Source organism: Cetorhinus maximus, chromosome 2 (assembly GCF_964194155.1).
Source record: "Cetorhinus maximus chromosome 2, sCetMax3.hap1.1, whole genome shotgun sequence".
Classification (NCBI taxonomy): Eukaryota; Metazoa; Chordata; class Chondrichthyes; order Lamniformes; family Cetorhinidae; genus Cetorhinus; species Cetorhinus maximus.
Window position 1 is genome coordinate 31,648,192 of NC_135880.1, and position 12,473 is coordinate 31,660,664.

Consider the following 12,473-nt stretch of genomic DNA (forward strand, 5'->3'; position numbering starts at 1 on the left):
GGAAAATTATGACCAGTGCTACCGCAATTTTCATCTGTTCCCTCAGTAGCCTTGGATGCATCTCATCCGGTCCTAGTACTTTATGAACTTTGAGTGCAGGCAGCCTATCTAATAACTCCTTCTTATCAATTTTAAACCCTTCGAGTCTCTGAATTACCTCCTCTTTCTCCATGGCTGGGCAGCATCTTATTCCACATCTCCTAAGCCAAAATCTTAGCCATTGAGATAGATTTTAAGGAGAATCTTAAAGGAGGAGAGAGAGGTGGAAAAATGGAATGGTTTAGGGAAGGAATTCTAGAGCTTTCTGGAGATTCTGGAGACTGTCAATGGTATATATCCAAATACCTCTTGAAAGTTATTGTTGAATCTCCTTCCACCAGTCTTTCCTGCAATGTATTCCATGCCATAAACAATGTGCTGTGTAAACAAGTGTCTCCCCATTTCCCAGCTGGCCCTTTTGTTCATTATCTTAAATCTGTGTTCCTTGCTTGGTGACCCTCCTGCCAGTGGAAATTTTTTCTCCTCATTTACTCTATCAAAATGTCTCAGAATTTTAAGCACCCCTATTAAATTTTCCCTTAACCTTTTCTGCTCTAAGGCAAACAATCCCAGCTTCTCAAATACAAAAGTAAAATACTGCAGGTGCTGGAAATCTGAGATAAAAATAGAAAAATGCTTGACATACTTAGCAGGTCCGTCATTTTAATTCTCTACCTTGCTTCCGCTCTGACCTTTCTGTCCTCAGCCTCCTAGTGTATTCCAATGAAACTCAACACAACCTTGAAGAACAGCAGCTCATCTTTTGTTTGGAGACCTAACTGCTTTTTGGACTCAATCTTGAGTTCAACAATTTTGGATCATAACCTCTGCTTCCATTTTGTTTCCTTATTGTTTACTGTGATTTTTCCTCTTGCATTTTTATTTTTTCATTTTTGCATTTGGAGGTCAGCTGCTCATGATCATATCATTCACACCTCCTTTAAACATATCTTTTGTTTCTTTACTTATCCTATTGCCACTCCCTTTGGTTTTGCACGATGGACCAATTATTTATTTAATCTCTCTTGCCCTCTCCCCTATCACAGATCTTCTCTTTTGTTCTTTTTCCCCACTCTCCCCCTTTCACTTGCTCAAAACCTATTATTTTTCTGATTTTTCCCAGCTCTGATGAAAGGTCACAGAGCTGAAACATCGCACAGCTGCTGCCAGACCTGCTGAGTATTTCCAGCACCTTGGGTAAAATTTTCCTCCTGTCGGGGGGGGTTGTGCGGGGGTGGGCACGGACTGGCGCAGGCCTGATCAGTGCCCCCGCTTGGGTCTGCGCCGCCATTTTATGTGTGTGGGCCAATTAAGGCCCGCCCAGTGTGATGTGCACCTGGAAGCGCTGAGCACTCCCTGTGTGGGCCGGGGGGTGGGGGGCTTTCTTTGAGTTGGGAGTGCAGCTGACTCGGCTGCGTGTCGCCGAGCTGGGATGCACGCCCGACGTCACCCTGCGTCATTTTACACCTTGGCGAGCGGGCCCTGCCCCTGCTCGCCGAGCTGAAGGTTCTCCCCCTTCTGTTTTTATCCCAGCTTCTTTAGTCTCTCTCACACAACTGAAGTTTCTCATCCTTGGTATAATGCTAGTAAATCTCAAACGTACCCCTGACATAGGACTGGAAATTATTGTTAAAGTGTGGTGCCCAGAGTTGGCTACACTAATCCAGCTTAGGTGCAATCAGCAACATATCGGTTTATATTGCCTCTCCTCATTTTGCTTTCCAAAATGCAGCACTTCACATTTCTCTGTGTTAAATTTCATTTGTCAAATTTCACCACGCTCATGTTCATTTTCCAAGTCTATCTGTATCATCCTGAAGTCTGCTCCTTTTTTCCTCACCGTCTACTACATTGATGAATTTTGTCTCATCTGTCAGCTTTACAATGTATTTGTTTCTCCCCAAGTCCAGGCAGTTTATATACATGTATGTATAAAGTTTAAGCCAGAGAGAAGGTAATTAAGAGGGGATTCTGAACATAAAATATTAAATGGTATAGATAAGGTAAGCTCTTTATATTATTTTAAGTCAGATTAATAGGATATTTCTGAAGAAAGAGACATGTCGAAGCTTTTCGTCTTGCACTCATCAGGCCACTTCACAAGAATACCAATATAAGGGGAAAACAACAATTTATACTGTATGTGAAATGACTGCTGATTGGTCGGCAAGTGGACTCTGATTGGTAGAGGTGTTGCCATGGAGAATGAACCAGTGCGGTGACTGAAAGTTAACTGCCAAGCATTGTTTGAAATTTAAACCAGGCAGCTTGAGCCTGATTGGTCAAGGCATTGCCCTGAGGAATGCATCAGCGAATGTCTGTCGCTTACTTTCTTTAGCTTAGCTGAAACAGGCACAACTTGTGTACATGTTCTTTCTGTCTACAAAGAACAGGGTCCTGTGTATTAATATAGGTGGCCTCCAGTACACGCAAATGCACCACACTGCGAGCCCAACTGACAATCTTAAAATTGCAATCTTAAAATCTAAGAATTACTTAGCATACTGAGGATTATTTAGCAATTGCAGAATCAAATCTAATGTTGAACACTGTGTTTTGAGTTTTTCAAGCACAGGATGGTTGGGTACGGTCTGTGCCTTGCCCGTTGCAAACAGCGGCTGGGACATGCTGTTTGATACGATCCGCCAGTCATTGGGAAGTATAGCCTATACACCTAGCATCAAACTGGCACTGATATTCATGTACCGCATTTCTCATTTGTCTGATAGGTTAAGTGTCTTTTTGGCTTGACAGCTTCATCCTGTTGGTGGCAAATACCACTCATGTTGCTTCTGCGTCTCAGCAGCATGAAACAGCTAGCTTCACCTGTTGCTCAAATCTTTGAGATACCTTACCCTTCCAGGGTAATTTGAGGTAGACTGGGCACTTTTCAGGGCTGAACATGACAGCCTTAGGCCGTTCATGTGTTTGTGTGATATACAGCACAAAATTATCTGATCAGGGTAGCCATTATCCTGCAGGATGTCTTTGTTGGGATTCCTACAGTTCCACACGTTATAAGATTGGTCTTATCGGCAACCTTGTAAATAGGGCCCAAGCTATTTGCTCACCATGCAAGCTTGATGCTGAAATAGGGCGCAGATTACCTGGTTAAATAATAAAAGATACTTTCCAGAAGTTAGTAAATTGGTAAGAGGTGGCAGAAATGGAGGATTACCTCTGTAAGAACAAAAGGGAAGTTAGGAGAAAATTTTAACATAGAGGATTATTAGAATACAGAATGCTTCACTACAAGTGGCATACAACCTGAGTCTGTAAATAGACAAATAGTTACCAAGAGAGAAAATAATCAGCAATATGAAATAAGACATAGAAATGGGATTAAAGAAGAAGGCTCTAGGTGAAGAGCTGGCACAGGCACAAATTCTCAAATAATCTTCTTTTGTGCTGACCCTTCTATGATTTTGTAAAAAAACAAGCTAAAATGAAGGGGAACTTAAAGTGGAGCACAAATCTTTTCTCTGTAGTTTACAATCGATATGTAGACATGTATTCATAACATATAACATATAATTTTGCCCAACAATCTTCAACTGTTTCTAGCCATTTGCATTTGGGTTTACAGTGAAAGACAGGTGAAAGCATAAATTATGATGATCATATTACTTGTATGTTTTTCTTACCGGACGTTTGTGGTGGTACATGAAATCGTAAAAAGTCTTAATAGTGCGTTCATGTGTTCAACTTCAGGCCATTCGTCTGCTATTGCAACTTTAGCAAAATCGTTATCAGTTTTTGTCAACATCTGAAATTGCAATAGGAAAACAGCTTATAAAGTAGCAATTCTTGGAAGAGACATTAAGGCCCAGAATTTCTGATCTTTGTGTGGGTGGGGGTGGGGGGTCGTACCCGGAGATACCCAAGAAGATGCGCTGGGCCCCCAACCCCTGGAAGTCCCCACGCAAGGACTGCATGGGAATTGCCCGGGAAGTTCAAACTTCCGATGGGCAATTATTCTGTCCTGGCAACCACGCGATACTCCGATTTAAATCAGAGACTTTGGATGGTTCCAACTGTCTTAGCATAATAGTTAGAAGAATTAAAAACACTTCTAATTCCTGGCTAACTATAGTACTAATGCCCCGAACCCCCCACTGGACCCCTTACCACTGCACCGCCCTCCCAACCAACCCACGACCCCTGACTAACTCCACCATACACCCCACCCCCCCCGACTAACCCCACTCCACAACCACCCTCCTAGCCCCTGACTAATCCCCCACTCCCTGACTCATCCCGACTAACCCCTGAATACCCTCCCCACCCCGCAACTACCCCCCCAACTCCTCAACTACCCTCTGGTCACCCTGACTACCCTCCCCACCTGCCAACTATTCCTCCACTTCCCAACTACCCTCCTGAAACCTCCCGACTACTCCTCACCCCTGACTACCCTTCCCACCCCCTGACTCCTCCCCACTCCATGACTACTCTCCTGATCCCCAGGATAACCCCCCAGCCGCCTATCCCCACAATTACCCTACTGTCCCCCCAACTGACCACCTGACCCCACCTGCCAGCTACCATTCCCCATTTCCCCCATCCTACTTGCTTACCTTACACATTTATCTTCCCGCTGGCTTCTCAAAATGGCTGGGACCTTAAAACTTACCTGCTTTACGACAGATAGTGCTGTAAAAAGGGGCATGGCTTCACTTCCCCTGATCCTGCTCCACTAGACTGAAGGCCTTGGGAACCCGCTGCACTGCATTTTTCTCACCTGGCCTGAGACGGAAGGTCGGGTAAGAAATGTACAGTTTCGTTCCAGTGTAAGTAAAAAGGAATGGAGTAGCAATCCAACTGTGACTGCCAATCCTCGGAAGTTCTGGCCCAATAAAAATTAGCAGAAAACATGCATCCATGTGGTCATGGTTCGAACTTCACTTCATTCCTTAGGAAAGTATTTATAAACTAAACTGTCAAAGATACAGTTAAAGCACTGATCTGTTTTTTTCAATTTGTAGATCAGGGCAGTCAATTTTAATTTACATGCTGGGCCTGATCCGTCATCCTGCCACTTGGTGTGGGCCACATTCAGAAAAACAGTGAACACACTGGTTTCTCCTGTATTCTAAGCATGCAACTGGTGTAATTTTTGCCAATTTCTGGTGTGAGCTCCTACACTTAATCTGCATGATATGCAACCAGTCCAAGTCCAAACGTAGCAAGACCTGGACAATATCCAGGCTTGGGCTGACAAGTGGCAAGTAACATTCACACCACACAAATGCCAGGCAATGATCATCTCCAACAAGAGAGAATCTAACCATCGCCCCTTGACATTCAATTGCATTACCATCATTGAATCTGCCACTATCAACATCCTGGGAGTTGCCATTGATCAAGGGCTACTAGGAATGGGCAATAAATGCTGGCCCAGCCAGTGAAGCCCACATCCCGTGAATGAATAAAAAAAAGAAACTGAACAGGACAAGCCACATAAAAACTGTGCCTACAAGAGTAGGTCAGAAGCTAGGAATCCTGCAATGTGTATCTCACCTCCTGACTCCCCAAAGTCTATCCACCATCTACAAGGCAGAAGTCAGGAGTGTGATGGAATACTCCCCACTTGCCTGGATGAGTGCAGCTCCAACAACACTCAAGAAGCTTGACACCATCCAGGACTATGGAGCCCGCTCGATTGGCACCCCATCCACAAACATTCACTCCATTCACCACCGACTCACAGTGTCAGCAGTGTGTACCATCTACAAGATACACTGCAGCAACTAACCAAGGTTCCTTTGAGAGCACTTTCCAAACGCACGAAGACTACCATCTAGAAGGACAAGGGCAGAGGATAGATGGTGACACCACCACCTGGAAATTCCCCTGCAAGCCAATCACCATCCTGACTTGGAAATATATTGTCATTCCTTCACCATCGCTGGAACAAAATCTTACAATTTCCTCCCTAATAGCACTGTAGGTATAACTACACCACATGGACTGTAGCGGTTTAAGAAGGCAGCTCACCGCCGCCTTCTTAAGGGCAATTAGGGATAGGCAATAAATGCTGGCCCACCCAGCGACGCCCACACCCCATGTATGAACAAAAACAAAACATTTACTGTCGCCTGCCCCCACAGCTCCACCCCTATACTCACCACATTGCTGCTGCTTTATCTGGCTGTACAGGAGATGGTGGCCAACACTCACCCCACCTTACCCCATACCTTTTCCCCAACTACCCAAGCTCCAATCTCCTGACCACAACCACCCCCTGCCCCCACCATCCCCACCCCACCCCCCAACCCCAAGAGTCCATTTACCTGATCCCCATTTCTCTAGATTCTCTCTTTCCCCCCGTGCCCCATTTTCTAGTCTCTAAGCAGCTGCCCGAACCCCCTCCCCAAACTATTTCCTAACCCTTTTAAGCCGCATTCTCTTTCTCTCCTTAGCACCCGCATTGAGGCCCAGTCCCCTATCACCCCCTTCCTGACCACCAGTTCTGCTACCTTCTCTCTCTCTCCCTGCACCCTGTTCCCCAGTTTCCTGACTACCTCTACATTCCCAAACTCTCAGACACACGAGCAACAGGCCTCAGCCTAAATCTGCCTTCAAACCCTTTTTCCCCAACGGGGTCCCAGTTTGTCTCCTCATTTCAACATTGTTCTGCCTCCATTTATAACAAAATAGAGGCGTATGGAGATGCTAAGGTTTTGAAAGCCTCTAATGCTGTGTGACGGTACTTAACATGGCTCCAGTGGTCATGACGCAAAACACTGAAATGTACCGCGAATGCTGGAGATCTGAAAAAAAAAATAGAAAGTGCCGGAAGAACTCAGCAGGTCTGGTAACGTCTGCGGAGAGAGAAACAGAGGATGCAAGTTTCTGACCTTGGCCGCTGGCTGAACATCTGGTCCCGCCAAAATCAATGGACTTTTGGGGGGCCGGGGGTGGGGCCTGATGTGCCAGGGCGGGAAAATCCCAGCCAAAGTTAACGTTTTGAGTCAAAAATGACTCTTCCGAAGAAGAGTCATCCTGGGCTTGAAAAGTTGGGCAGAATTTTCCCTGAATGGCACTGAGTGCGGTTGCGGGCGTGAAAAATGTTTGTGCGGTGAGCGGAGAGATGGACGGGATGAAGACGTGAGCTCCAGAGGATATGAGCCTGATGGAGATGTGAGGGTGTGTGTGTGAGAGTTGGTGGTGTTGTCCCTTGAGATGTAAGATCCCTGTGGATGTGTGATGGGATTGTGAGCGTGTAAGTTTTTTCCTGCTGGCCACAACAGCGGGTTTTTGCGCCATATCGTCCGTTTCCCAGCTCCGTCCTGCCTCATTAATAATGCATGAAGACTACCATCTAGAAGGACAGGGGCAGCGGATAGATGGTATACATACTGGATCACTGGCGGGCGGCCTCGGATTTGCCCGCCACGCCGTCTCAGTGCTTCCGCACTCCGGGCGCCATATTTAAAGCGCACCAGGGCACAGCCCACTTCATATCTACAGACCAGGACTGCTCCAGGCGACAGATGGCCCCGAAGGCCAGGAAGGTGGCAGCCCCCAAATGTAGCGACGCCTCACTGGAGCACCTTATGGATGCCGTGGAGGCCCACTGTGATGTCCTCTACCCCCACTCTGGCCGCAGGAGGTCCACCAGAATCATCAATCTGGCCTGGGAGGCAGTGGCAGCGGTGGTCAGTGCCAACGGGGCACAGAGGAGGTCAGCCATCCATTGCAGGAAGAGGATGAATGATCTCATCCTGCTGCCAGGGGTGTCAACCACCTCATCACTCAACTTACACACTCACAATCCCATCACACATCCACAGGAATTACCCACACCCTCCAGAGACACACATCTCGGTGAGACCTAGGTGCAAAGCAGGCTCGAGTTCACAATCTTGTGGTCACTGCATGGACATGTGTCTGGAACAGCAGATAAGCTCCCCAGCACTCAGAGGACTGCTGGGGAAGATGCGTTTGTGAGATCTGAATCAGATGATGAGCCTCTGGATTCGGCGTTCCAATTCATCATGGAGAGTCAGCAGAAGGTGGGGGAGTATCACGCAGAGCTGTTGGAAGCTCTCAACAGAGTGGCATGCGGGTTGGAGGAGTGTGTCTGACTGCTCTCTGATGAAGTGGTCCCAAATGTGCGCAAATGGAGGTCTCCATGGGAAGGATGGTGGACGCCATGGAAACCCTGTCCAGCAGAAGGCAGGGATGTGCGCAGACTTGCACTCCATCGTGGTAGCCATGGGTGAGTTCCTGCATTGGCAATGGGAGGGGGAATAGAGCAGCTTGTCAACACTCCAGGTGCTCCTTCCCCTCAAGTAGTCAGGCCAGGGGTCTCAGGCACCCAAAGGGAGGAGGAGCGGCAGTTGGACACCTCCCAGGGTCATCCACTTGGGAATCTCAGAGGCTGTCCGTTCTCTCCGACCCCCTCCACCTCATCCTCTGTCACTGCAGAGGCAGAAGCTGGCCCACAGCAGGAGAGCCAAAACAAGCCGGCATCCTCCAGCCCTCGGTTCTCCAGAGGACGCAAGCTGAAGCCATCAGAGGCGACAGGGCCAATCACTGCACAGGCTGTCTCCACTCCTGCTGCTGATGTCAGGGCAGCACCTAGAAGAAGTGGTAGGCCTAGAAAAGTCAATAAATTTTGATCACAAGTGGTTGCACGGGTGAACACATTTTGTCATTTTATAATCTGAAAATATATTCACTTTCACTGAATAATGTGTAATGTTGTCTTTCAGCTTCATTGACAGGCTTCGCGAGTCCTTCCCCTTGCATCCCCCCTGCACTAGTAGTTCAGCTGCATGCAGCCAGACCAGGAGTGAATCTGGAGGGAGAAGTGTGTGTGTGTGGCAGGGCCTCTTGGAGCCATGTGCAAGCACTCTCCCATGCATATGTAGCCTTCATCCATCACACTCATCTCACTGTCCTGTGCATTTTCAATGCTGCCTGCTGGAGTTCTCTTTCAGTTGTCTATCTGAGCTGACCTGCATCTCCGCCCAGCCACTGATCACACTCCCATGCAGTACCTGTGCCCGTCCAACACGAGGCTCCGCTCACTTGTGATTTGTGTGAAATGGTAGTCATTAAGTTGCTGGTAAGCTACCCCATCCTTTCCCCTTCCCCAGTCACTCATGTCCTTTCTCCATATCAGTGGACCCCCCTGCCATCACCTTCCACCTCACCACCATTACCTTACAGCCCAAACCCTTTGCCTTCAGGAATGCCCAGGTGAATTTGAAAATCCTACCCCCATTCACATTGACCTCCCCGACCTCCTCCTTTCCACCCCCAGGGTCTGTGTTTGCCTCTGTGTCCCCACCAACCACCCTCGCCACTCCTTCTAAAGGTACCAGTGCACCTCACCCTCTCACCCTACCAGCTCACTCTGCCCCCTCTCACACTCACCATTCCATCCTGCCATGCCCACCCTGAGTTCGTTCTCCAGGAGGCTCATATTGACCACAGACTCCTCCTTTCCACATTCACCTGGATATTCAATGCCCCCATTCCGCATTCTCCCGTCCGTACACCTTCCCAATCCTTACACCTTCCCCCCTCCATACACCTCCCCCTTCCGTACACGTTCCTCTCCCATACACCTTCTTCCCCACTTATACCTTCATGATCCCCCCAACATCATTCCCCCAACACACTCACCCCAACCCAACTTCACCCCTATAACATCTTCGCGCCCCGCCCCCCCCCCGAACTTCAACAGCCCCTCCCTAACACCTTCGCCCCCGGTCCCAATTTCAACCCCTCCCTAACATCTTTGCCCTCCCCCAACCTCACCCCCAAAAGCTTCCCTCTCCCAACTTCACCCCCCAACACCTTCCCCACTCCAAACTTCACCCCTCCTCCCTAACACCTTGCCCCTCCCCTCCCAACCTCATCCTCCATCCCCCCCCCCACCAGTACACCCTCCTCTCCCACTCACAGCTAGACCTTCTTCTGCCTCCAGCCCCACCTTCACCGCTCATCCCTACCTGTCTATGGCGAAGTCCCTGGAAGATGGTGCAAGCCCATGGAGTTGCCTCTGAAGTCCCGAAGCAGGTTCCAACCATCAGCGAAGTGCATGGAGATCAGAAGCCTCAGCGAAGTCGAAGCTGCTGTGTGGAGAGCTCCTCCTTCCGAGAGCTGCTTCGCGGCGGAGCCGTGTGCATGAGGATCCACCCAGCATGTGATGCACGTGTTCCCTCCAGGGTCCGGTAGTGGTAGGGCTCCGGCATCTTCTTCTCCTCAGATGTCCACGATCTGAGCAAGGCCCTAAAGATAAGTCCTGACTTTTTCAAGCAACGCTTGTCTAGATGTGTTCTGGGCCGGCGTGTTTTCCCACCAACGTAATGGTAAATCAGGCGTTGAGGGGGACGATTCGGGTTGGGCCTTATTTACATCCCATTAGCTGGATGCAAATCAGTTTCAGGCTGGCCTCCAGCGGATTTCGTGATCCACCATGGTGAAAACCATCGGATGATTGCACTATGGTTTCACACTGGCCTGAAACCGATTTCTGTCCCTCCTGCCAAATTCTATTCCCCGCCCGACCGCCATGATGCTCGCTGCAAACAGGAGCGGAAAATCCCAGCTATCAACTCTGTTTTCCTCTCTCCATAGATGCTGCCAGACCTACTGAGTTTTTCCAGCACTTTCTGTTTTTATGACCCCAAAATCCTCACTGGCTCTGCCATCATGTGGCATTACACCGGGCATTCCCTTTACTTTGTGAAACCTCCCCTATCAAATTTTGTTTAAAAAGCCAGCAAAGCAAGCTATTTAATTGATTTAATCTGATACTCTCGGGCTTCAATTATCTGATCATGCAGCAACCAAATTTTCACAAAGTGAATTTGTCACTGTACTATGTGAAATGATGACTAAACAAAACCCTTTTTAGAACATGAAAATTGTGTTTTTCAAAGATTCCTCTAAGTCCAGGCAAGTGTAAAAAATATTAATATTAATTTAAAGGATTATCATACTTCCTGCATCTCCTTAATTGTAGGTACAGGTTTGTCAATGTACCCCTGAAAGTTGAACCAGGAGATGACGACTTGCAAGCAATGGTATAGAACACCGCATCCACTGTCTTCTTCATTGTCCTGCAAGCAGTGATGAAACGCATAGGATCCATGCACTAGATTAACCTGTTCCAAAGTAAATAAAGCATGACTTGTGAGCTTAAAAGTGCTTATATTTGATTCAAAATATAATTTTCCCCTCATCTGCGGCCGACTAATGCAACCTTGGTCAGAATTTTAAGTTCCCCTACTGGTGGGCTTTTAGGTGGGAGGGGAGTGCGAAATTGAAGGAACAGGATTCCTTTCAGGTTCCCGCCCACCCAGACAACACAGCAAGTTTACGCTGGGCTGGGCAAGGCCTTGGAATGGAAGCCTGCCCCTGCCCAATTGAGGCCCATAAATGGCCAATTATTGGCCACTTAAAGGCTGTTTCCCACCCAGCCTCAATTTTTAGGCTGATGGGAGGATTGAACTTGCTGAGGGAAAGGTGAAAATCAACAGAGTTACATCTCGGGCAGAAGTTGGGGGTGAGGGCTTGGAGCATTCATCAGAAGCCCTTTCTGAAGTTGGGTGACCCCCTCCCCCACCCCTTAAAGTCCAGTGGCCTCAAGACCTCTCTCAGCCTCTCCCCTGAGACCCCGATTGCCCCTTCATGCACCCCCTGCACCTCTTCCCAGGTCTTCCCTAGCCTCAACGCACTGGGCTCCCTTGAACTTACCTGGGCCTCCGGTACCCACTCTTAGGGCAGAATTTAGCCCTTGGCTGGTGGGCAGGCCCCAACGGCCCGGCGGCGGGTGGGCAGCTGAACCCCACCGCTGAAATGGGGCCCGCTGCCATTTTGAGTATGCTATGCTTCCTATGCGCTTCCTGTTCCGGGGGTGGGGAGAGGGAACCCCCAACTGTTAAAGTGCGCTCTGCTCCCTGAGGCAAAGTCCTGTCTCAGGCAGTTTAGTGAAAGGTAAGTAAAGTCAAAAAATAGAGACATTTTAAAATTATTAACATGTCCCCCTCATGTGACAATGTCACACGAGATGGGACATGTTGATAACAAACTCATAAAATTTATTAAATTCTTACAAAACGGTAATGAAACTTCATCCCGCCAGTGGATGATGTTTCATTAATAATCTTCCTGGCCTGCCCACCAGCCTTAAGGTTGGCCGGGCAGGGTATTTAACTATCTTAATTAGCCTGTCAATGGCCTTAATTGGCCATTGACAAGTCGGCAGGCGGACAGCTGATTTCGCTGTCCGCCCGCCTTCCTGAGGATTTAAATGGCCCAGGATGACATCGGGGATTCCTCCCGACATCATTTTCCCCTTGGCGAGCGGGCCCCGCCCCCAAATCGCCGAGGGGAAAATCCTGGCCTTCGTCTCAGGTGTCCTCCTGTAATTCTTCTTCTGCCCACTACAGCGCTGTCGCTGCAGGGACTGG

General features: G+C 48.5%; 1 protein-coding gene across 1 annotated transcript in view; it reads right to left on the reverse strand.

Annotated features, from left to right (window-relative positions):
* Positions 1–10,994: 10,994 nt before the first annotated feature.
* The window catches only part of LOC144689922 (ufm1-specific protease 2-like), a 43,273-nt gene continuing 41,794 nt past the window's right edge, over positions 10,995–12,473 (reverse strand). Inside the window, exon 7 of the mRNA XM_078557436.1 lies at positions 10,995–11,165. Coding sequence (XP_078413562.1) covers positions 10,995–11,165 — 171 coding nt within the window. The remainder of the gene's footprint in view (positions 11,166–12,473) is intronic.